Below are 26417 nucleotides of genomic sequence, written 5' to 3'. Positions count from 1 at the left end.
CAGGATGGCCCATCTCCAATAGCAAGTTCAGAAATAAACACAATCATGTTCATGTTCTTTTTCTCAAAATGTTAACAAAAAAGGGGGGGGGGATCACATTTACACAAGGTGAGAAGTTCTTGTGCATTTTCTGATTGCAATACTGATCAAACTGAGTAAAATCCCAAAGCTACACTCAGAAAGATCCAGCTTTAACTAGCAAGTTACAGTATCCGAACTAAGAACTGAATCAGGAGGGGAAAAAAATAGAAAATTAACATACTGAAGAAATATTTTGCATTAATTTTCTATTTTTTCTTTAATTCAGCAATACCACTACAGTCTGTTTCCAAATAGCATATTATCAAAAGGGAGAAACAGTCAAAATGAAGGCAAGAAAAAGCAGAAATTTTTTGAAGCTCTACAAAATAACCATCATGCGAAACCCATGCAGAGTCTGATTCAACTCCTGGGTACTTGCCAAGATCACTAGACAGGAGTGCCTGGAAGCCCGAGAAATACCTCTAGGCACAGAATAACACCTTCAAGAACTCCTCAGAAGAGCATGAAGATCCAGGCAGGCACATCATTTTCTCTCCATTTCAAGCACAGATCATTTAAAAATATTACAAGTGATCTTGACACAGTTTTCTATAAAAATGTGCGAGAAAAGGTATGCCTACATCAATTCCTATCACACTAGACTACAGCACGGGAGTTTTGAACATATTAAAACTAGTAAGAGGAACCAATCTGGACCTTTATTTTTTTTAAGTTTGATTAGTCCATGCCATATTAACATGAATTCTAAGTGAGATGGTAATCAGAACTCACAGAAATTTAGAAACCTTAAAATATAATGAATAAATAAAGCAACAGCCTCCAAAAATGTAAACCTATTATAAAAAGATGTGTTTAAAGTTCCAGGAGAAAAACAAGAAGTGTTTTATTCAAAGAGGACTGGAAACAGAAACCAGTTCTATCTATTTTGCTCACTAAGGAGAAATATGGTACTGCCTCATAAAGGTAATTCAAATCATCTCTTATTATAAACCTCTTCTTGAAAGAAAATGATGGTTGTTTGCCTATCTGTACTTTCTACTGAAATCGTAAACATTTTAAGGACCTGAAATTCTTAACCATGGATTTTAACAAGGAAGCAAAATTGTAGGGACTCACAGAATTTTAGAAATAGAACTCCGAAGATCATCTAATCCGATCCCTGCATTTGACTGTTGAAGAAACTGATGCACCAAGAGACTGCAGTGAGAGGAAACTGCAGCCCGCGTGGCTGGTTGATGTCCTCTGGTGACATGCACCTTGCCCTAAATGCAGGTGCCAACTAGACAAGGCCCAGCACATACTCCTGCTTCTCGTGAGCAATGAAACATGCTCCTGTCTAACTCCCTGTGCTTACAGCCTAGCTTTTTTCTGCCCCCTCCCCTTTTTTGCAAGGGTCAGTAGGGGGACAATTACAGAAAGTAAATCACATTCAGAAGTTTTCAAGATACCTCTTTTCCTTAGATTTCTCTGTTTGGTATCAATGAAGATCTCTAAATTACTATTCCTATAAGAAACTGTCTCTAAGAATGGAGGAATCTGAAAAAAAGAAAGCCAGATTCCAAATTTAAAAGTTTTCCTAACCTAATAAATTATACTTTCTCATAAAAACTGCCATTGGCCTTCATAAACTGCACTTAAACACAACAGAAATGTGCAGAAGATGCTCACGGGAGCTCCGGAAGCCTGCCAGCAGCGGATGAGGACTTGACACACACAGAAGCCTTATTCTTGCTTCCTGCTGGAAAGATGCTCAAAATTGCAAGGTCCTTGTGCAGAACTCACAGTTCATCTAGAATTTCTAATACTCTTAGGGATGATTTCCCACTGACTAGGACACTGTTTAGATGACAATTTAGTTTAAGCCACTTTAGCAGGAAGCTTTCACTTCCTACCACAGTAACTCTTTAATAATAATTACGTAAATAAAATTCACATGCATCCTGTCGGCCATCTGAAATTCGAGCCAGGGAAGACTAAAGCGAGAGTGAAGGTAAGGGCCGAGAGGAAGAGCACTGCGTTCTGGCTTCCAGCAACTACACTCCCCTCTCTGGCCCTGGGGCTCCTGTCCAAAGCAGAGGCAACATAAGCTGCACAGTGACACACACGCACACCAACAGTAATGTAATAAGTCTCAGGCTCGTTCTGTTTTGTCTCAGCTACCTCCGAGATAAGAAACGAAAGAAATCCTTTTCTCCCTGAGAAAAGGGCAAAAGGAAGCTGCTAAGTTAGCTCCAGAAGCGCTGGACCGACCCCTCAAGGTCTGGGGGTATTTCTTTAACAAGAGCAGAACTCACAGGTTTTTTGAAGGAACAATGACCCTACAAAACTAGTAAATTCCTAAGTGCCAAAGACTTCTGAGGCCAAGAGGTCTGAAAGTGCTCTTCTAACAAAACGCACAAGCATGCAACATGCACACGCACGCACACGCACAAACACACAGAAAAGAGCAAAGGAATTAAAACTACAGTGAAAACAAAAGAATAAGACGAGAAAGAAATGAGATAAAATGAGAAACATAATAAAACTTAAGTTAGAAGTGGGAAGGAAGAATTTTAAGAGGCCAGAAAAGGGAAGCATCCAAGAGAAAGTCTCCCCTTCATTAGAATCTATCACCCAGACATTCTACAAAAATGACTTATAATCCCGAAATAAGAATGTGAAAATTCTGGATTGCGATCGACTGCCACGTGCATGAGAAGTCTTCTTAGAGGAATTAACCTTTCTGGGCTGGTGGCAACTGAGTAAGGAGTTAAGATTTTCTGTGAAGTTTAGATGTAAACATTAATGTAACACAAGGCTTTGCAGTACATTAATGATTATGCTTATAACACATGCACCCAACCTTTTAAACAGTTAGTGTCTCAAAACCCAAACTGCTTCCAATGGTGCGGCTGGAACTAGCAATACTATTCTTTAGAAATTTTTATCAGGAAACAAAAGTATCTAAAACAAGCTCGCATCATAACAAAGCAATAGTTCTTCATAAAATATACATACTCTAAAAAGGCAAGAGTGGTATAAACAAATACACTCTAATAACATACTTATCACTTAGATCGGGTATTTCCAGCTAGCACAGAAGGACAACTGAGTCACAGTCAGTCGGAAGTCAGATGAAACACCACTGGGACCCTGTTTATGCAGTGAAGGCACAGCCACAAAAGCCAGACTCAGATCATCTGAGGTTTTCTACATCTATTAATGCTGAACAGTTTCAAGGCAGTAAGGATGAAGTAAGGCTCCCTTAAATTCTTAATGATGTTTAGTTTTGCTTCTTTTAATATAACACTGAGTTATTCTCCACAAGATAACAAATTTTCTTAGTGCCAGAAGCAAATTCAAGCAAATTCAACCAAGTATAAAAACAGACTACTCAAAAAAAAAACCAAAAAACAAAACTCCCCGCCTCATTTAGAATTAAAGGTGGTTATTAAACTGCTTCTCTAATGTAAGATCTAACTCCTGAAGGAGACAAGGCCACCTTTAGCGCCGATGCTAGCTCCGTGCAGAGGACAGAGCATTTTTCAAAGGCCATCTGAAATGAAGTAACGGGGCAATGACATTTACATGACTGTTCACAAAGTGCTTTCATATGTTACTACAGCTGCACCTCACTACGACTTAAGACAGTCAAGTCCATTTAAGGCAAACGACATCATTATGCCCATTTCACAGATGAAAAAAGGGCCTGAGAGGTGAAGTGACTCCTCAAGCTGCTTCCAGGCCGCAGGCACCCTGGCGCCCGGCCCTGCCCACTGAGCCCCACAGTCCTCGCCCCAGCCCTGAGCTGGAGAGCACTCTGCACACAGAGCTGGAATGGCAGGCTGTTTCCATCCAGAAACCAGAGTGCTGGTGGCTACGGATTAGTCTTCCTAAAAGCACAAGAATAAAAGGTCAGATAGTTTAGTTCCTAACACTCAACTAACCAATTCTGTGGTCATGGACAACTCAAATAGCCTTCCTTTCTGAGCCTTCAATATGGGTTACAAAAAAAGTGGCTCCAATTAAGAAAAACAGCCAACAATTATCAGATTATAAAATAACAATAACCAATGAAATCTCTCTTAACTATTATTGAAAAATACCTAAGAGGCAGAGAAAATGCCATCTCTGAATAAGTTATGACTCCTGTGATAATTTTTAAAGGAAAGAGATCACTTCCATACATATGTCAGACATAAGGTACTCACAAAACATTTTTTACAAGAGTGAAAATCAATGCTTCATTTTAGGACATACAATGAAGATCCTACACAGAACTGACCAATATTCGCTAAGCGAGCTGAGTACAAACTATATGGTTTTTAAAAAATGATGAAAAAACAACTAAAAGAAACTGTAGAGACCCCAAAAAATAATCTTAATTTTAAAACACTGGGATACGTTATAGTACATTTCCTATAAGTGATATCATACTTGAAAACAACAGAAAAAACATTAGATTTTCCTCCCACCATTAACAGCCTTGATATTACGGTCAATAATAAAACAACTTATTGAATGTTTTATTTAATGAAGAAAAATCCAAAGCAAAATCAGAGTTTTCTCTCTGGCTTTATGGAATATCTTTAAAGCCACTTCAGTGGAATGATTATTAATGGAAAATTATAACTGTACAAACCTGCTTATTTTTAAAGGAATTTAAAATATCTAAAGTTCAAGATAGAAAAACTAGGTATTTTTAAAGTAAACACTTACCCAAAATATGCTTGCAAACTGCAAATGGTGATTTTGATTTCCTAAATGATAAGAATATATGCTCAGCATGCTGGCGCTGCTCAGTGTTAACCATGGAAGGTGGTGCCTTGAGATTTAAAAACAAACACAAACACAGAGCACACTTGTTTAATAAGGAAGCTTGAACAACAGCAATCCTTTTACCCACAACAAGAGAAATATTTTCACTTTCAGGGGACTACGGGAGTACAAATTCTTGCTTAATTTTTCTTAAGTAATTATAGTATTAAACTTCATGATAAATATTTAAAATACAGTTTTGGGGAAAAGAAACAAATTCCTGACAAGGTTTGGATCAGAATCCTTTCAAGTTGCCTACATTTAAGAAAGATATATTTATTTAACATTTTTTTTTTTTTTGCGGTACACGGGCCTCTCACTGTTGTGGCCTCTCCCGTTGCGGAGCACAGGCTCTGGATGCGTAGGCTCAGGGCCATGGCTCACGGGCCCAGCCGCTCCGCGGCATGTGGGATCTTCCCGGACCGGGGCATGAACCCGTGTCCCCTGTGTCGGCAGGCGGACTCTCAACCACTGCGCCACCAGGGAAGCCCTTTATTTAACATCTTTTTGTAATTTTTTTAAAAAAACATAGCCTACTCATTGCCTTTTATTCTGAAATATACCACTCCATCTAAACTGACCAAGTTCCAATAATTTCTATTCTTCAGCCCTGGTGAAACTGAATCCAAAGTTACTAAAAACTGAACTTCTAAAAACAATCCTTTAAGATAGAAATATTATCAGATAATTCTACCTCAAGTTTTCTAAAATCACTATTAAACCAGAAAAATTAGGAACAGCAAAGTTTGGAGTTTACAAAACTCCTTTCTGAATAATAAATTAATCAGCCAGAAAAGCCAGACTTCTCTCTCAACAAAAACAGCTTCTAAAAGTCTGCTCAGGTTTTTAAATTCCATTTTGTTCTAACAGTCTTTCTTCCAAAGATAATACTCTTCTGAACCAGCGCTACCTAAAATATACATTCAAAGGTTATCTTTGACCTTACTGAGACCCATCTGAAGAGAAGGTGAAGAGACTGCTTATACAGCACACAGATCAAAATATCAGATTTCTCAATTTGGGAGGGGAGGGGAGGGTGAGGGTAGGTGGCAGGAAAATAAACCTTTGTTATTGTAACCAATATAAAGTGGGGAAATCATCACTTCAACTGTGTTCAAAGACTCTGGAAGATGAAAAACATAACCAGGTATATTAGATTAATATTCATTACAAACTATATCCATTATGCAACATTAGTTACTCTCAGTTAAAACAGTAAAAAAGAAGTAAATCCAAGAAAAATTAACTTTGATTCTCTTGCCTAAAGGAATTCTTATAATTAGCTAAAGCCAGTTCAGACTACTATTCCTAATGATACAGCACCCTCTACAGCTCTCTAGATAAAAATGAAAATATTTCCATTAAAGAACTATGTTAAATAGATAACAAGGATACACTGTACAGCACAGGGAATTACAGCCATTATCTTGTAATAACCTATAATGGAATATAATCTACAAAAATACTGAGTATGGGGGCTTCCCTGCTGGTGCAGTGGTTAAGTGTCCGCCTGCCAATGCAGGGGACACGGGTTTGATCCCTGGTCCGGAAAGATCCCACATGCCGCGGAGCAACTAATCCCATGTGTCACAACTACTGAAGCCTGCGCGCCTAGAGCCCGTGCTCTGCAACAAGAGAAGATACCGCAATAAGAAGCCTGCGCACTACAACAACTTAGAAAGCCCACGAGCAGCAACGAAGACCCAACGCAGCCAAAACTAAATAAAATAAATAATTTATTAAAAAGATAAATAAGAAATGATAAAATCACCTAGAAAACCAATACAATAACAAAATAAAAATAAATCAGCACTATTACATTATCCTCAACTTTTTTACTACATTGCTCAGAGTATAACATGATCTTTCAACAAGGTATTAAGTGAAATCTGGAAACACCATCTTTGTAGTCTTTTTTCTTTTTTTTTAAGGTTTCATTGAAGAGTGTTGGGAATTGAGAATTTTCTACCCATAATGACAAAGAAAAAAATTGATAAGGAAAGGCATTTCACAATTAAGAGATAAGTCAGAAGCTGAATGCAAAAAGACATACAGCAGCACACTAAACCTGCACTGTCCAAAACAGCAGCCACTAGCCACATTTGTTAAAATTAAATTAAACAAAAAAAAAATTCAGTTCCTTGGCTGCACTAGCCACATTTCAAGTGCTTAATAGCACTTGTGTCTGGTGGCTACCACACTGGACGACACAGATTCAGAACATTCCTATCACTGCAGAAAGTTTTGACAAACTCCATTAACGATGATAAAATTAATCATGTAAGTGTAACCTCAGAACTTGAGTCTTGAGATACTGATATTCTAGATCAGTGGTTCTCAACTGAGGCAACTTCGTCCCACAAGGGACATCTAGCAATGTCTGGAGACATTTTTGGTTGCCACACTGGGGAGTGCTATTGGCAACTAGTGTATAAAGGGCAGGGGTGTTGCTAAACATCCTACAATGCACAACCCAGCCCAAAACACCAAGAGTGACAAAGGTGAGAAACCCTGCCCTAGGTGAATTTTCTCAAACTCAAGAATCAGTGAATGAACAATATACTTCCAAGGACAAAAAGGAAACATGGTATTCTCATCCAGTCAGTCATTACGCTAGAATTACTTTACTACCCAATATTCTGTGACAATAACTGGAACCAACTTGTTTTGCTAAAAGGATATGACAGTATTTTTTACTCTCTTACGATATCTGTGTAAAAAGTTTGCTTGATACAATTCATTAAAGGATAAATGCTAAAGGCAGGTGTGTATACAAAGATAATTTTAAAAAAGTAATTGTCTTGCTCATTCTAACTGGTGTCTATAAATCTAAAAATAAAAATGACTCACAATTAGGAAGCAAAAAATATGGTCATCTTCTGTTCATCAATATTATATGCCATTGGGACTTCCCTGGTGGTGCAGTGGTTAAGAATCCTCCTACCAATGCAGGGGACATGGGTTCGAGCCCTGGTCCGGGAAGATCCCACACGCCGTGGAGCAACTGAGCCTGTGCACCACAACTACTCAGCCTGTGCCCTAGAGCCCGCGAGCCACAACTAATGAGCCCACGTGCCACAACTACTGAGCCCGCACGCCTAGAGCCCGTGCTCCCCAACAAGAGAAGGCACTGCAATGAGAAGCCCGCGCACCGCAACAAAGAGTAGCCCCCGGGCTTCCCTGGTGGCGCAGTGGTTGAGAGTCCGCCTGCCGATGCAGGGGACAACGGGTTCGTGCCCCGGTCCGGGAAGATCCCACATGCCGCGGAGCGGCTGGGCCCGTGAGCCGTGGCCACTGAGCCTGCGCGTCCGGAGCCTGTGCTCCGCAACGGGAGAGGCCACAACAGTGAGAGGCCCGCGTACCGCCAAAAAAAAAAAAGAAGAGCCCCCACTCGCTGCAACTAGAGAAAGCCCGCACGCAGCAACGAAGACCCAACACAGACATACGTACATACATACATAAATAAATAAAATATTAAATGGCATCAATGTTTTCAAAAGTATTGTTTTGATGATTCTAAAGCAGGAAAAAGAATCAGAATAATAAGCGAAAATGTATTAAAGATTCATCTGATGTCTAGAATCAGTACTACATTTTGAGGGTGAGAATGTAACAACCAGGAGTAGAGACAGGACCCATGAGGAGTATTTGAAACCTGGACTCAGTATTTACAGAGCAGAAGATGAACGCAAAGAGATACAGTCACACTCCAGACTCGCGCAGCCCAATACGGCAGCCCCTACCCCCACTGACTATGTAAATTAATTAAAGTAAAAAATTCAGTTCCTCCTCTGCACAAGACACGTTTCAAGAGCTCAACACCCACATGTGGCTACTGGCCACCACACTGGAGAGTGCAGATATAGAAGACACTACTCTTGAAGAAATTTAATTAATTCAACAAATATTTACAGAGTGCTTACTATAAGGTTACCTAGGTTCATATGATTTGATGCGATGTTATGTGACAGATTAATGTACAAAATAACTGCTATCACTTATAGAGCACTTATTAGGTATGAGGCACTATTCTGAACACTTTCCTTTTAATGTAAACGAAATCATTTAATCTACACATTAACTCCCTGGAAATAATTATTTTCCTAGTTTAGAGATGAAGAAACAGATGCACAGAGGTTAAGTGACTTGCCAAATGTCACACAGCTAGTCACACAGCTAGTCATGGGGTGGAGTCAAGAGGAATGCAAACAGTCTGGCTCCAGACTCTCTATGTTCTACTGCTGCTCAATTCCTAAATGTCAACACTGCTCCATGTGTGCTGCCTAGTCTAGCAACAGGGTGATTTTTCTAACATCTTACCTGATTAGGTCACTATCATACTACTGTTGTTTTCTAATTAGTTCTCTAATTCCTGACACAAATCCACAAAATATAGATAGACCAGCAAGATTGGGGTCAAATAATTTTAAAATAAACATGGATATATTATGGACTAGAATAAAATTTCTATGAACCTTTTCTGAAATATTTATTTTATTTATTTGGCTGTGCCAGGTCTTAGTTGCATAGTTGCAGCACGTGGGATCTAGTTCCCTGACTATGGATCGAACCCGGGCCCCCTGCATTGGGAGCGTGGTGTCTTAACCACTGGACCACCAGGGAAGTCCCTCTATTAACTTTTTAAGATAAAAATTGAGAAATTTTAGCTTATACAAGCTGTTTTGGGGTACTCCCTAGCTCCCCCCAAATATATATTCACTCTCTTTTACCATAAGAGTCACCTCAGCAGTAAAACAAATTTTAAGAATATTAATATATTCCCTTCTACTCTGGCTTTGTTCAGAGTCTCATCATCTCTTTGCAGAACAACTTAACAGCCTCCTAACTGGTCTTCCACCTCACATCTTGCTTCCCTCCAATCAGATTTTCACACTGCTGTCAGAGTGAAACCACAGAACTGACATGTCACACTACAGGGTAAGTCCAAGCTAATTATTGTGCAAATAAGACCTTAGATAGCCCAGCCCCTGCCTATTTCCCTAGGCTCATCTCCATTCCCCCTTTATTCATTTCTTTCATTCAACAAATATTACCAAGCAACTATTATGTGCAAACAAGGTCCCTAAACTAACACATATTAGCATCTAGCTAGGGAGACCAACATTCATTAATTAACCACACAAACAAATGTAAAATTCCAGATGGGGCAGGTGTTATCTAAGTATAGGACAGGTGAGTCTCACCTTTCTGAGAAGCTAAGGCAGGCTTTCCTGAGAAAGCGACTATGGGGAGACCTGAAGGATCAGGTGAGAGAGAGCAAGAGCGTTTTAGGCAGAGGGAACAGTGTATGAAAGGTTCTGTGACAGGACCAAGGACAGGAGAGAGAAGGATGGAGAAAGAACTAGTGTGGCTGATGCAGAAAAAAAGATGGGAGAAGGGTCCTCAGAAGCTGGAAATATGGCTTCCCTGCTCATCTCCATTCCCCCTTTATTCATTTCTTTCATTCAACAAATATTACCAAGCAACTATTATGTGCAAACAAGGTCCCTAAACTAACACATATTAGCATCTAGCTAGGGAGACCAACATTCATTAATTAACCACACAAACAAATGTAAAATTCCAGATGGGGCAGGTGTTATCTAAGTATAGGACAGGTGAGTCTCACCTTTCTGAGAAGCTAAGGCAGGCTTTCCTGAGAAAGCGACTATGGGGAGACCTGAAGGATCAGGTGAGAGAGAGCAAGAGCGTTTTAGGCAGAGGGAACAGTGTATGAAAGGTTCTGTGACAGGACCAAGGACAGGAGAGAGAAGGATGGAGAAAGAACTAGTGTGGCTGATGCAGAAAAAAAGATGGGAGAAGGGTCCTCAGAAGCTGGAAATATGGGCTTCCCTGGTGGCGCAGTGGTTGAGAATCCGCCTGCCAATGCAGGGGTCACAGGTTCCATCCCTGCTCCGGGAAGATCCCACATGCCGCAGAGCAACTAAGCCCGTGTGCCACAACTACTGAGCCTGCGCTCTAGAGCCCTCAAGCCACAACTACTGAGCCCACACTCCTAGAGCCCGTGCCCCGCAACAAGAGAAGCCACCGCAATGAGTAGCCCCCACTCGCCACAACTAGAGAAAGCCCGCGCACGGCAGCAAAGACCCAACACAGCCAAAAATAAATAAATAAATAAATATTTTTTTAAAAAAGGAAGAAGCTGGAAAGATAAAAACTTATCCAAAGCCTCACAAAAAGAAAGCAGTAATAAAACTTCAGTTCAAACCTGGGTAATCTGTCTCTGGGTAATCTGTCTCTGGAACCCTTCCTTTACAGCATATTTCCATCCACAAATTACGATCAAATGTCCACTATGTGCCAGGCAATGTGCTAGATGCTTCAGACACAACAGTGAGTCATTGATAAACAAAAACAAACAGAATCCATGTTCCCAAGGAGCTTACAATCCAGCAGAGAAGTCAATCATATAATCAAATAAGCAGCATAAAACTATGGATGCCATGAATGTTACTAAAGCAAATGGTGCCATGGGAAGAGAATTTAATCTAGTTCAGAGTGGTCAGACTTTTCTGTCAAAGTAAACACCTACACTGAGATCTGAAAAATTAAATGTCAACTAGGCAAAAGAGGGAGAAGGGTGTTCTAAGCCGAGGGAATCCATGCGTGTAAGGTTCAGGAAGGAGAGAGCAGATCCAACATGTGGACTGATGCCCAGTCTGCACAGCCCAAGGCCAGCTTCCTCAATGTGTGACCGGAGCAGTAGCATGGGGCCCAACTCTCCACAGGGCCCCACGCTTAATGCAACACTCTGCGCTCACCATCCTGAAATTCTTAATCATTTTATCTCTGAACCTGTGCTTTGTAAGCGAAGCCCAATGGGACAATGGAGCGTGCATGGGAGTAGTGAGGACAGGATGGTGGCCAGGCACACATGCACGTGTCTCGAGGAAGCCTGGGGCACCGGGTCAAGGTGGCTAGGGTGGGAGCTGGGCCCAAACAGGCAGCAGCACCTGGACCCATGGCGAGGCCAGCTTGCTTCTCCATCCCCAGAGCCCGTCCCTGAGGCACCTGCACAGACATTAACTCTCCAGCCTGAGCACTGTGACAGGAAGTCAGTAAACTTTCTCAGTAAACTACAAAACAAAAATGTACACACGGACACCACAATAAAGCATTTCAGGGAGTTATTAGAATTTTTCAAAAAGTTTGATTCTTCTCTCTGGAGACTTCCCTGGTGGCGCAGTGCTTAAGACTGTGCTCCCAATGCAGGGGGCCCTGGTTCAACCCCTAGCCAGGGAACTAGATCCCACATGCCGCAACTAAGGAGCTGGCGAGATGCAACTAAGGAGCCCACCTGCCGCAACTAAGACCCAGTGCAACCAAATAATAAACAAATATTTTTAAAAAAGAATCTCTGATTTTCAAACTGCTATAGCAAAGCAAACATCTACAGGTTTAGAAATAGAAATTAAATTCGGAGATTGTCACATTCAATGGAGAAGAATGCTATTTTAACATCAAGTTCTGTATGAACCATTTATTAATGAGGAAGACAATTTTACTTTTTTCCTACAATTGAAGATACAACCACAGGATACATAAATGGGCGTTTTTAATTACATACAAATCATTAAGCTACTTGTGGCTTCCTGTATAACCTCTGCAAGTAACAAGAACTGTCACAGGAACATTGAAATATTCATAAATTTACACCTAAAATTAAATTCAAACTCACATGAAACTGATTTATGTGACGAGTTCCATCTTTGTAGAAAAAATGTTCTGCAAGAATCATGAGCTGTAAATGTACTACAATTTACACTTGTAAATAATTATCATCTTCCCTCTGAATCCACAGGTTCCACATCTGAGGATTCAACCAACTACAGATGGAAAATATTTGGGGAAAAATTTCAGAAAGTTCCAAAAAGCAAAACTTGAATTTGGGACTTCCCTCGAGGTCCAGTGGTTAAGACTCCACACTTCCACTGCAGGGGGCACGGGTCTGACCCCTGGTCAGGGAACTAAGACCCCGCATGCCATGCAGCACAGCCAAAAAATTAAAAAACAAACAAAAAAAACTATCACATATTAGACCCACATTTCTTGAAAGTTCCATAATATTCCACTATACAGAATACCACGGTTTATTGACCACAATTTCTTCCAAGCAGACATTCACACTGTTTCAGTTCTTTGCTACAGCAAGGTATATAGACACTACAGTAAGTGCTTTTCCCATATGTGCAAGTATCTCGGGAGGCTGAATGAATGGGCAGAAGTGGAACAGCTAGCTGGGTCAGAGGGCATGCAGACTTTCAAGGCTCCTGTAACACACCTCCAGACCATCTCCCAAACTTGCAGCCTGCTATGCGTCCACACACGCTGTCCATCTCCATACATTCACAGCCTGAAATATCGTCTCAATCACAGGTCTGTTTCTGCACTATTCTATTCCAATTTCCCATTCTTTTGCCACGCCAGCACCACAACCCTGCAATTACTGTAGCTTCTGAATACATTTCAATAACTGGTACAAACTCCCCCAAACCCTCCTTTCCTCTTTTTCTTAACGTTTTTTGTTACTGTCATGCAATATTCCTCCAGATAATACACATTTTCTAATTAATCAGTCGAGCTTTTCTCCCACCTCAAAAAAGCGTGACGAGGGAAGAGGGATTTCAGCATATAGACCAATGAGGAAGGAACTGCCACCGGAACCAGATTAACTCTTTGGATTGAGGAACACAACCGTCATTTAATTCAGATCTTCCTTTACATTCCTCAAATAAGCTGTCTAGTTTTTGTCACAAGAATGTTGTATATTTCTTATTAAATAGTGTCCTACAGTTTATTCCTCCAGTTTTCATTCTTAACAGAATGAGATTTTTTTCCATTTTTAGGCTGACCATTGTTGGTATAAAGGAAATCTTACAATTGGTTTATTTCCCTTATATCTGGCCACCTTACCAAACAACTATTGGTTCTAGTAATAGTTTTTTAGTTAATTTCCTTGGACTTCTTCTTTCTGAATATCACCGGCAAATTATGATCTTTTTACTTTCCTTTCCAATATTTACTCATTTGGCTGCACTGGGTCTTCGTTGCACCATGCAGCTCTTTAGTTGCAGTAGGCGGAATCTTTTTTTTTTTTTGTAGTTGCAGCATGCAGGATCTTTAGTTACGGCGTGTGAACTCTTAGTTGCAGCATGTGGGATCTAGTTCCCTGAAGAGGGATCGAACCCCGGGCCCCTGCACTGGGAGCACAGAGTCTTAGCCACTGGACCACCAGGGAAGTCCCTTATTCCTTTTTCTTATCTTACTGTATCAGCTAGGCCCTCCCCTTCAGAAAGTGTTGAATAATAGTTTTATTAGAACTCCCTATTTTACTCTTAAGACTATCTCCATTTATTGGTGGTTTCAAATAATTATTTTTATCATATATTTATCATTTCCTAATTTATTGAATTTTTAATCATAAAATGCTGTTAAATTTTATCAACTGCCTTTTAGGTATCTATGGATGATTTCAAACGTCTTTCACATTTCTTCTTTGGATCACTGGTTATGTTCCAGTTAGCAGAGTTTGACACAAATCCAACTGCAAAATACAAATTTAATTAAACTGAATTTTAAATAAAAATTTCCTGTTACCTAGTTTTTTGAGAAAAAGAACTGTCAGTGCCAGTCTAATATCTAGCGCCACAGCAGAGATGAAAAGACAAGGTTGAAATAAATAAAAATGCTTACACGATACAATGAATCTTTTCAATACGAAAAGTAAATGCTATAAGCAAAATTATTAATTTTATGACGTGCACTATTGATCGCACGCACACACACACACAAAAAGCATTATACCTTATACACAGAAGGGGCTCAGGGAACACTAAATAAATGCTCAACTATTCCCCAAACACACTGCACTTGGTTCTCTCAGGCCTTCACACAAATATATCCCTCTACCTGGGACACTCCTATCCAACTGGAGAAGTCCAATTTGTCCTTCATGTCTCAGCTTAAGGATCACCTAGGTTTTGAGAAGCCCTCTCTAGGTCCCATCTCAGCCTCAGATAGACGTCCCTCCTCTGTACTCTCACAGAGCAGCAGCATATGCTCCTATTGTAACATCACCTAATACTCGCTAATAGTTTTGCCTTTCTTCCCCATTAGACTTTTGTTCTCCTTGAAAACAAGGCCTGTTTCTCCTGTCTCCTCAGCATACACAGCATCGTACCCAGCACACATGTACTGAAGAAATGCTGCAGAATAAGTAAATCAAACAAGATGGTAAGAATTTTCCTACAGCACTAACACTTTTGCAGATGCTTTTAAAATGTTAACCAAATTCCAAAATAAAAGCCATGAAAAGCAATCTTGAATCTCTCTCATTAAAGTTGCATTTAGATTTATTAAAATCCATTCCAGCTTTAAAACAAATATATGAAATTACTTTCCTATAAAGTATCAATTAACATACACATGAAATTACTTTCCTATAAAGTATCAATTAACATATGTGCTCTGCATTATTTTATATTATCACTGCACACACTTGTTATGGACAACCCTTTATCCAAGGGAGCCAGGGGAGCAAAACCAAGGAAATTTAAGACAATAAATAAATCTCTCTTTGGATTTATGGTTCAAACAAATGCAATATTAATAACAAAAGAATACAAGGTTTCTCCATTATGGTGTCTGTAAAATCCTAACACATCCTTTATTTTACATCTATTCACATAAAGGAGAAAATGGAAATAAACTTCTTTAAAATTCATCCACAATGAAGTCAACAAAGAAAAGTGCAGCAGGAAGATATGGATCACACCGTCTCATTTATGTAAAAAAATACATTAGGGACTTCCCTGGTGGCGCAGTGGTTAAGAATCCGCCTGCCACTGCAGGGGACACCTGTTCGAGCCCTGGTCTAGGAAGATCCCACATGCCACAGAGCAACTAAGCCCGTGCACCACAACTACTGAGCCTGCACTCTAGAGCCCGCGAGCCACAACTACTGAGCCCGTGTGCCACAACTACTGAAGCCCGCGCACCTAAAGCCCGTGCTCCACAACAAGAGAAGCTGCCGCCAGGAGCTCACACACCGCGAGGAAGAGTAGCCCCCGCTCGCCCCAACTAGAGAAAAGCCCGTGCACAGCAATGAGGACCCAATGCAGCCAAAAATAAATAAATTAATTGATTGATTATTTTAAAAAAGGACATATGTGTGCTCTTATATGCTCAGAGATCTTCAAGATGGATACCCAAGGAACAGTGACCTCTGAAGAGAGGAGATGGGAGCTTAGGGAGCCTTTACTTTCCCCATATACCTTTCTGCACAGCTTGAATTTCTTACTATTCAGAAAGGCATTGATAAGATATTTTTAAATCAAGGATAATATTTACAGTGTATCATTTATACAAAAAGCACTACATAATGTATATTGTAAAAGCATAGGAAATAAGGTCACAGTATATTCAAACTTAATACAGATTGCTTAGGAAAGGGGACTGAGAGTGGGGAAAGGAGGGAACACTTGTTATTCTGTACATTGTGCGTTGTTGATGTACTTTAAAATAACATGTTCCAGTATTACTGTCATAATTTGTAAATGACACAAAATGTATCAGCAACACCAAATTCTCAGGTCTGTAACTGTAACCTGCTATAAGTTCTTACACTCAGAGACACACTCTCACTGCTGAGAATGTCAGCACAGAAGTGTGGTCCATTTTACTTACTCTGTATGTATTTAACATCCTCTCAAAAACGCATGGTTAGGTATCTCAAGCAGAAGCCAACAACTGGAATCTTTTTGGAAATGAAAATTTCAAGACCTACTTAAACAACGCTCCATTTGCACACTGTTTTCAGAATAGATGGCGTCACGTGCATACTGTTACTAATTTACAAAAGCCCTTCCTCATTCTAGTTTGTTCACCTTCAAATTTATTTTCCAGCAAGTAACCTCACTGTCTTGAATCAGAAGACTAAGCAGTATTCACAAACATGTACAGAAAATACTCCCTATTACTACTTTGGGGCAGGGGGGCATCAGGCTTTATGTTCAGACCTACATCTATAAATCCGACAAACATCTTTTTTACTCTAAAGGTCTAATATACTACTTTATTGGCAGCTTATCCAATAACCTAAAGAGGAAAGAATATAGGTGTTCACAGTGAAGCAACTGCAATAACCAAAAACACATTTTGAAATTTCCCATCAAGCAATAAAAGTTAACAGTTATAGTATTATAATATGTTGACTTTGAGAAGTAACATGGTTGAGTAAGTAAATTTTAAAAGAGTTCTGAAATGGGAGTCTGGTGATCTAGGTTCTGGATCACTCTTATCACAAATTTGTTCTGTGACCTATCTTTGGCAAGTCACTTCTACCTCTTTGAACCTCAGTTTCCCCATCAGTAGAATGGAAGGCAAAACACTTAAACTAGATTTTTTTTTCAGGGTCTCTATTTCCTGAGAGAGGCTGATAAAAGCTATAAACCCTCTTACCAAAAATGTATGTCTGTACCCAAAAATTTACTTACAATTTCCTTCTAATACCCATCATGAACTCCCTAAGACCTCTGCACGAAAAGATCTCCTGAGATTGTTTTACACAATAAAACTCCAAGCTGATTTTCATGAAAGAAATATACGGACTACCAAATGGAAAAATTAAGCAAAATTAATTGTGAAAGACATCACTAATTACTTTGAATCCCAAAACATATTAACAGCTAAAATACACAGCAGTTTTCTACAAACAAGATTTCCTCAAGGACTTCCCTGGCGGTCCAGTGGTTAGGATTCCACGCTTCCACTGCAGGGGGCACGGGTTTGATCCCTGGCCGGGGAACTAGGGTCTCACAAGCTGCGTGGCGCGGCCAAAAAAAAAAAAAAATTTCCTCAGATGGATATCCATCCGACCCACAGACCCCATAAATGTTACGATCACCTGTTCTTTTTTTTTTTTTAATCTTCTAATGCTAAGTAACTGAAGGAGATTTGACAATCTTAACTATCCCCAAATTAATTAATTTACCTGCTTTCTAATCCCACTACCCCACAGGCCAAGAACCACAGGCTGATAACAGACAAACCTGAGCTGGAGTCCCCACTCTACTACTTGCCTTGAAAATCTGGGTAAATTACTTAGCATCTACATGTTTCAGTCCCTTAGTCCATAAAATGGAAATGAAAGTAATAACTACCATAGTTACTGATGATTAAATACGGTAATATATGCAAAGTGCTTGCATAGTGCCTCACGCATGGTAAGCACCCAATAAAATGTGAGCTATTATTGTTAATTATAATAAAATGGAATGCAGCTTTCATACTGAGAAATCATGCAGTAAGCGCTACTCTTCCACATTTTTAAATAGTACATGGACACTTCCAAAAAGGAATTTCCTTTCTTTTTTTTTTTCCAGCCATGCTTTGAGCCTTGTGGGATCCTAGTTCCCTGACCAGGGATGGAACTCGGGCCCCCTGCAGTGGAAGCATGGAGTCCTAACCAATGGACCGCCAGGGAATTCCCAGGAATTTCCTATTTTTAATAACATTTTTTTCAATACTCTTCTCTTCTGGAAAGATTTAAAAGTACGTAAATGGATACCTATACAACACATATGAGAGGTGGTAAGGTTGAGTAGAAAGAGAGCGAGTATTAGAGCCAGACAGATGCGAGTTCTAGACCTAATTCAGACACTTAGTAATTACGTAACCTGGGCCACCTTAAGCTCTCTCTCAACCTGTAAGGCGGCTGCAAGGATTAACAAAGTACGTAACGCATCAAGCACAGCATCTGGCAGGTAATGTGCACTCAATTAACAGTATTTATTCTGATTCTTCTCAGCTACTCCCTTATAGGTGATAAAACTAGCTTTGCCAGGGAAGAGAGAAGGTCCTAGTAAGCACAAATGCTAATTAATACTCAGGCCAGGGGGTTTCCCTGGTGGCGCAGTGGTTGCCGGTCCGCCTGCCAATGCAGGGGGCGCGGGTTCGTGCCCCGGTCCGGGAAGATCCCACATGCCGCGGAGCGGCTGGGCCCGTGAGCCATGGGAGAGGCCACAGCAGTGAGAGGCCCGCGTACCGCAAAAATAAAAAATAAAAAAAAACTACTCAGGCCAATGATGAAGGGCCCACTTTTACCTTATCAACCTTAGAACTAAAGCAGTGTTTTGGGGGTCACATACTCCTTCCAAAGTCTAATGAAAATGGGGCCTCTAGCTCCTAGAAAATTTTCAGATATTTCAGGAAACGCTGTAAGTCAGAGATTTTAAGAACTTTGTATTTAGGGGGAATATTAGCTAGTTTTTTCTGGACTTAAGTTGCAAGAGTCTGAAAACGTTCTCTAAGTCAGTTTTTGTGACAAAACGATTCACCTAACTTCGCTCATAATGCAGCAAGTAAATCCTGCTTTTAATTAGGCTTCTCAGTTTCATGAGCTAAATTTCATGAGCTACCTGGTGTTGTGTGTGAAAACAAAACTTGAGAAAAGGAACTACAAACTATGCTAGAAATAGTTCAAATATTTTAAAATATGATGCTTGAACACATAACCCAAACACCAAACCAAAAGGGGAAAAAAAGGTGCAAAAAGGTAACGAAGCTGGCTACATTCAATTCTTAGAAAGGCTGTGTCAATTCAAGGAATCAAATAAGCTTCTAACTTTCAAAGAGATCTACAAACATGGAAGTCATGATTTACAAAAAACAAAACTGAGCCAGCAAATACAGTTTACTGAGTAACTAAATATGGTTTACCCTTACTTCTACTCCCTGCGTGGAAGGCTTTACCCTCTGACTCGGCCTCACCTCCTCCTTGAGTAGGTAAATAACCTACTCACTAAATTGCTCTGTTCACTGTACTGTAAGGGGAAGAAAGAAGTCAACGAGGACCGTAGACCCAACTCTTCTCAACGCGCGACCCGCACAGAGCTCAGTACTAGACAAAGTTTTGCCCCAGTGACCTTGGTCCCTAAGATTCCCCGCCCGCCCGCCGGTCCTTCCACGTGCGGCCGACTGCGGTTGCCCAGCCGTGGCTGCAGGCCGGAGAAAGCACTCGCGGACCCGAAAGCACGAGGGGAACGAGCGCTGCTAACAGCACCCGGGCCGGGCCAGCCCTCGGCCAGCACCCACTTCCCAGCGGCGCGCACAAGCCCCCGACCTCGCGCCCGCCTCTCCCGGACCCCGCGCGGGAGGGCTGGGGCGCAAGAAGCCCCTTTCCTTCGGCTCCCCACTACGCGGCGCGGCGGGGGCGCCGGACACCCAGGGAAGAGACAGTCCGGCCAGGGGCACGGAGGCTGGCGCACAGCCGGAGGGAGAGTCCTGCGCCACGCCAACCGTCCCCTCCAGCCCCGGGCTCCCGGGAGGCCGCGGCCGGCCGCCAGCCCCGCGGGCGCCAAGGCCGAGCGCAGCAGGGACGCCGGAGGCAGGGGACGCGGGGCGCGGGGGCGCGGCCACTCACCATCAGAACTTTGGCCGCGTTCTCCAGCTGAGCGATCACTTCTGGGGGCCCCAGCGCCGCCGCCATCATGGTCTCTCTTCAATGACGCGCCATGCGCTGCATTCTGGGAGCGGGCGCCCGGCCGGCCAATCGCGCGGCGCCCCGGGCTCGCGCGCTCCCGCCGGAGCCGTCGCCGCCGCCGACGTCGACGCGAGGTCGCGGGGTTAGGGCTGCGGGCGCTCGGCGGGGTGCACCCCTGCCCTTGGGCCGGCCCCCGGCTGCCCGCCCCCCGCCCGCCCCGGGGGCGCCTCCGGCCCGAACGTGTCCTCTGCGGCCGCGTTCCTTCCAGAGCAGGGCGGCCTGCGGGACTAGAAGTGCCTGCGACCCCGCGGAGCGCGCGTCCTCCCCTCACACAGCCCCGAGCTGCAGGCACTGGACGGGGACGAGGCCGGAGCCCCCTCTGCGGGCAGCCTAGCTTCCGGAGTCGGTGGAGCGCGCCGCCCCCGCTGTGCCGTGTGGGGACCTCGCAGCAGCGATGTTTGGTGTGGAGCCTGGAGGGAAGGTCCGTTAGGGGACCTCGGAACCCACCCTTCCTCCCCGCAGTGTTTCAGCGCTCACACCAGCTCCAACTGCTGGAAACCTTGTTCTGTTCTGAGCTGACACCTACTTACGCATAGGTTTCTAGCTCTTGGTGCTGTTCTGCTTCCTGGGGCTGCACAGAAAGTCACGTTCATTTCGGTGTTCGTTAAGTTTCCTCTGTTGACGTCTTTATCTCTTCCTCCAGTGGTAAATAAGCCATACTTTGGGGTTTTCCCTTTTTTATGTCCCTGCAACAGAATTGCATTATTAGCTCCATTGAACAACGGGTTTCTTCTATTGGGCATCTCTACGACTTGAAGTTGAGGAAGTGAATTAACAAGGCTTTTATTGCTTGAGAACGAGGTACCTATTTCGTTACAAAAGGGCAAAGTGAGTGCAGTGAATGGCCTTTTTTACTTTAAGAATTGTGTGAAACTAGGTGGTTAACATGTAGTAGGCATTCAATAAATACTTCACTAAGTACAGACGTCTGGACTTAACGATTTTTCGACTTCTCGATGGTGCGAAAGCGTTACATATTCATTGGAAGCCGTGCTTCGATTTTTGATCTCTTCCGGGGCTGCGATGTGCGGTCCCGATGCGCTGTCCGATATACCCTCGTGGGGCACAGCGCCCAGTCAGCCGCACAATCACGAGGGTGAACCACTGGTACCCTTAAGACCATTCTGGTTTTTACTTTCAGTACGGTGTTCAACAAACTACATGAGACAGTCAACACTTTATTCTAAAACAGGCTCTGTGTCAGATGATTTTGCCCAACTGCAGGCTAATATTAAGTGTTCTAACCACGTTTACGGCAGGGGAGGCTAAGCTGTGATGTTTGGTAGGTTCGATGTATTAAAAGCATTTTCACCTTAGGATGTTTTCAACTTACGATGGGTTTATTGGGACATAATCCCATCCTAAGTCAAGGAAGATCTTTATAAAGCGACCTACAAAAAGATTACAAAATGTCTCTACCCACTACAAATAGTAATTACGGCAGTTCCATGATACATCTGCAAAAGTGTAGACAAATGAATATTTTGTGACATTAAATGTTTGAGGCTTATAATGCTTCAGACTGGGCCCTGTGTTCCAGAGCATTTGTTTTGTGCAATTACATAAGGACTTTACCTCTAGACACTCTTTAAGAAAGAGTATTAAATGTGAGGATGAGTATATGCTTCCTTTCAAATTAGCATTTTGAAGTTACATGAATTCTAGGGCAGGGTTGTAGAATTTCACTGTTGGAAGATTCTAGAATTCACCCACTAATTTAACCTCCCCTCCAATGCCTGACTCTTGTTATTTCTTGGTTTACTGTGCAACAGTAGCGCTCTCCTGGGGGTGCGGGACGGGGTAAGGAGTAGTAGCCCAGCCTAGCCACAGGCTCCTCGTATCCTGAAGTAGAAGGGAAGAAAGTTGTGCAAATTCCAATGATTTCTCACTAGACACAAAAGAGAAATATTTATGGCCTAAGAATCCGCTCGAAATGTTCCTGGAATCAACAACATTTCACAGATATTACATCCCCTGTACTTTTAGGGTATGCCTTTAGCACCTATGATGTCATGGGGTGCAAAATTATTCCTACTTATTCTTAACCAAAAGTGATTAGTTGAGTATATTATATATTTTTCCTTGGAAACATAGGTTTGGTTTGGGTTTGTTTGTTTTTGTCAAGTCATAAACATCTTGTCAACATAAACATACTGATGAAATACCTTAGAGCAGCAGTTTTCAAACTGTGGCCTGGGGACACTTGTTAAGTCCCAGAATACCTAGTAGGTCCCTAAGATCCTATCAGAGGGTCTTGGGTCAAAAGAATTTTCATATGGCTATCATCCTATCAGTAATTACTTTAAATTGATTAAGCTTCCCAATCAAAAGACATAGACTGGGGGCTTCCCTGGTGGCGCAGTGCTTAAGAATCTGCCTGCCAGTGCAGGGGACAGGGGTTCAAGCCCTGGTCCGGGAAGATCCCACATGCCGCGGAGCAACTAAGCCCATGCACTACAACTACTGAGCCTGCGCTCTACAGCCCACGAGCCACAGCTACTGAGCCCACGTGCCACACTGCTGAGGCCTGCGCGGCTAGAGCCCGTGCTCCACAACAGGAAAGGCCACCGCAATGGGAAGCCCACGCACCGCAACGAAGAGCAGCCCCCGCTCGCCGCAACCAGAGAAAGCCCACGCACAGCGACAAAGACCCAACGCAGCCAAAAATATACAGATAAAATAAATACACTTATTTTTTTAAAAACTTTAAAAATAGACATAGATTGGCTAAATGGATGAAAAACAGGCTCGAACTATATGCTCCCTCTTACCACTTCTATTCAACATACTAATGGATGTGCTACCCAGAGCAATTAGGCATATGATAAAGAAATAAAAGGCAACCAAATTGGAAAGGAAGAAGTAAAATTATCTCTGTGCACAGATGATGTGATCGTATGTATAGAAAATCCTAAAGATTCCACAAAAATCTGTTAGAACTAATAAATGAATTCAGCAAAGTTGCAAGATACAAAATCAATTTAAAAAAATCAGTTGCATTTTTATATACCAACAACGAACCATCAGAAAAGGAAATTAAGAAAACAATTTCACGCAAATCAAAACTACAGTGAGGCCCTTACACGAATATAGATGAATTATGCAACAGAGTGCGAGATTATTCTATTTTACTTGAGAGACTCCATAGAAGAACAAAATCTCTCTTTTAGAAGGCATCTCTAAATCCCAGATTAGATGGGAACACTTAATAATTCCTTTTGATATAGAAGACACCTGATCTAGAAAGTGTTAAGGGATCTTATAACCCAAAGTTCTGAAACCTTTCAAAGTAGCAGTATAGAACAGAAAGTATTATGGTATCAAATTTATAGGAACTTAATGTATTTCCCCAGAAACAGAAACATGAGACCAAAAGAGAAATATGTCTTTAAAATAGTTCTCTTGTGCAGAAAGTGTATTTCTGCACATATGATATGTCTGTGAAATGTTACTCTTTGGAGTTCTTAAATACTAAATACTTGATTAATATAGCACAGTGTTGATGTGTGTATATCAAAGTAATTGCAAAACGTAGTCCGTGGCTTTATCCCTCCTGCTATCACAACCTATCATCTTGAAATTTATTTCTGAACCACTTTACTTTTACAACATGAAATCAAGGCTTTCTCATGCTGTTGAACCCTATTCAGCAGGGTGGCACCATAATTATAGAGTCTATTTTTCTTTTTCGTTCTTTTTAAAATTTATATGATATGTAAAAACTTAGCAACTCTCCTATTAAGTAAAATGCTTCTAATCAATAACCAAGTACAATATGCCACCTTCCTTATAAAGCTCAACATTATAAGACATCCATCCCATTACAATTTTTTGAGATTGTGATAAAGACCTCTGTTTTTCCAGACAAATCTCTGGAATTGTCCCTACAACCCAACAACCTAAAGGCATGAGTTGTTCACAGATTCCCAAAGGCTTTAACCGAGGCTCCTGCTGCTGGGAATCCTCCTGACGCCCTGGCCAGAGACTCCGGCTAAGGAGTGACCATCTGAAAGTCTGCCCTACCGTTCAAGAGAGCGTGATGTCATTGCATGGGAAGGCCACCGAAGAGCAGGGGCTTCCGGGCCCGGAAGATGAAAACTGCGGGCGCCTCGGGGCAAGACTGAGAAGGTGTCATGGAGAGGCGGCAGCAGGGGTGCTGCTGGACGTCAGGGTCAGAGCCCGGGGCCCCAGCAGAACTGAGGGTGGAGGCAGCAAGGGGATCGGAGGGGAGGCTTGGCCCAGGGCCAAGGTCCCCTCAAGCAGGCCTGATGGAGCTCTTAAGTGACTTCAGAGGGCTGACATTCAAGGACAACACGGCCCGGCTTCTGCTGTGAGTCCCCAGGAACTGGGCCAGGAGGAGGCCCCCCAGGGACAGGGTTGGTTTGTCTCAACAGCAACTGCGACTCTGTCCCTGCCCCTGCCACAGGGGCTCGAGCCCTGCGACCCAGGAACCGACAGTGATGCCTGGGCTGGTTTTGACAGAACAAGGGCTGGTGGAGGCTATTCATGCTGGAGGTCCCTGGGAATAATCACTAGGCCCCCAAGAGAGGATCTGGGGGTTTGTCAGCAGAGCTCTGCTTTGTTCTTCACATTTGAAGCCAATGGGTAATTTGAGAAAGTGGGGATTTAATTTATAAATGTCTGAAGCAGCTTCTGTTCATGTTCTTGATGTGTTTGGCCTTGTCCTCTGACCCGCAGGAGCTCTGGGCCTGGGGGCAGAGGTGTCCTGCCATCTCCACCCAGCTGTCTTCTCACTTTGAGCCCTGAGAGCATCCTCCAACCAGACACAGGTGCCATTAACACTGGCACTTGGACCCTCTGACCTTAGGGGTTTTTTTGGTTTTTTTTCTGAGGACTTTCATAGGCAGTATCTTGTATGAACCTGACAATGCCTTATAAAGTAAGCAGAATTTAGCTCCTTTATATAGATGAAGAAACAAGTTTAGAAAGGACAAGTTATTAATTAGTGGAGTTAGGAAGGAACTGGACTTTTCATTTTATTTATTTACTTATTTATTTATGGCTGTGTTGGGTCTTCGTTCCTGTGCGAGGGCTTTCCCTAGTTGTGGCGAGCGGGAGCCACTCTTCATCGCAGTGCGCGGGCCTCTCACTGTTGCGGCCTCTCTTGTTGCGGAGCACAAGCTCCAGACGCGCAGGCTCAGTAGTGTGGCTCACGGGCCTAGTTGCTCCGCGGCATGTGGGACCCTACCAGGCCAGGGCTCAAACCCGTGTCCTCTTCATTGGCAGGCAGATTCTCAACCACTGCACCACCAGGGAAGCCCTGACCTGAGGTATTATGTGTCATTATTGATGGCAACTTTCAATATTTTGCCAAACATTCCAAAATATTCTGGTCCTTTTAAAGCCTCTGGTCTCATTTTTATCCGCCTCAGTTCTTCCTGGGAGGATGGGCTCTCCCTGCAGGGTCTTCTGGATCCATCCCTCTACCTGCTGGACAAAGCCCTGTGCCATCAGCGTGGACCTGATGCCAGCAAAACAGGTAAATCCGGCAGCCACGGGGGGCGAGGGGCCTGCCTCGCAGAGGCCCAGAAGGAGAGCTGTTAACTCCTCTCCTGACCTGACAGCTCAGCCAGCAGCCTGCTCAGTGAGGCCGTCAGTACTTGTTAGGAGTGTGAAGGAGGGCTTCCCTGGTGACGCAGTGGTTGAGAATCTGCCTGCCAATGCAGGGTACACGGGTTCGAGCCCTGGTCCGGGAAGATCCCATATGTCGCAGAGCAACTAAGCCCGTGAGCCACAACTACTGAGCCTGCGCTCTAGAGCTCGCGAGCCACAACTACTGAGCCTGTGTGCCACAACTACTGAAGCCCGTGCGCCCAGAGCCCGTGCTCCACAACAAGAGGAGCCACCGCAACCAGAGAAAGCCCGCGCACAGCAATGAAGACCCAACACAACCAAAAATAAATAAATAAAATAAATAAATTTATATATAAAAAAAAGACCGTGAAGGATCCAAAACAAAACTTTGAGAACCGCTGCACTAGTGAATGCAGCCATC

At 42.6% G+C, this 26417-nt stretch overlaps 1 protein-coding gene across 1 annotated transcript in view; it reads right to left on the bottom strand.

The window, feature by feature from the left end:
* Positions 1 to 20350, bottom strand: part of XPO4 (exportin 4) — a 108366-nt gene extending 88016 nt beyond the window's left edge. Inside the window, exons 1-2 of the mRNA XM_007464508.1 lie at positions 20282 to 20350; positions 4741 to 4846 (exon numbers count right to left, since the gene is read on the bottom strand). Coding sequence (XP_007464570.1) covers positions 4741 to 4846; positions 20282 to 20350 — 175 coding nt within the window. The remainder of the gene's footprint in view (positions 1 to 4740; positions 4847 to 20281) is intronic.
* Positions 20351 to 26417: the final 6067 nt, after the last annotated feature.

The sequence above is a fragment of the Lipotes vexillifer genome, unplaced genomic scaffold (genome assembly GCF_000442215.2).
Source record: "Lipotes vexillifer unplaced genomic scaffold, Lipotes_vexillifer_v1.1 scaffold2116, whole genome shotgun sequence".
Lineage (NCBI taxonomy): Eukaryota > Metazoa > Chordata > Mammalia > Artiodactyla > Lipotidae > Lipotes > Lipotes vexillifer.
The sequence above is the reverse complement of the archived record's forward strand: the minus strand, read 5'-3'. Positions and strand labels throughout refer to the sequence as shown.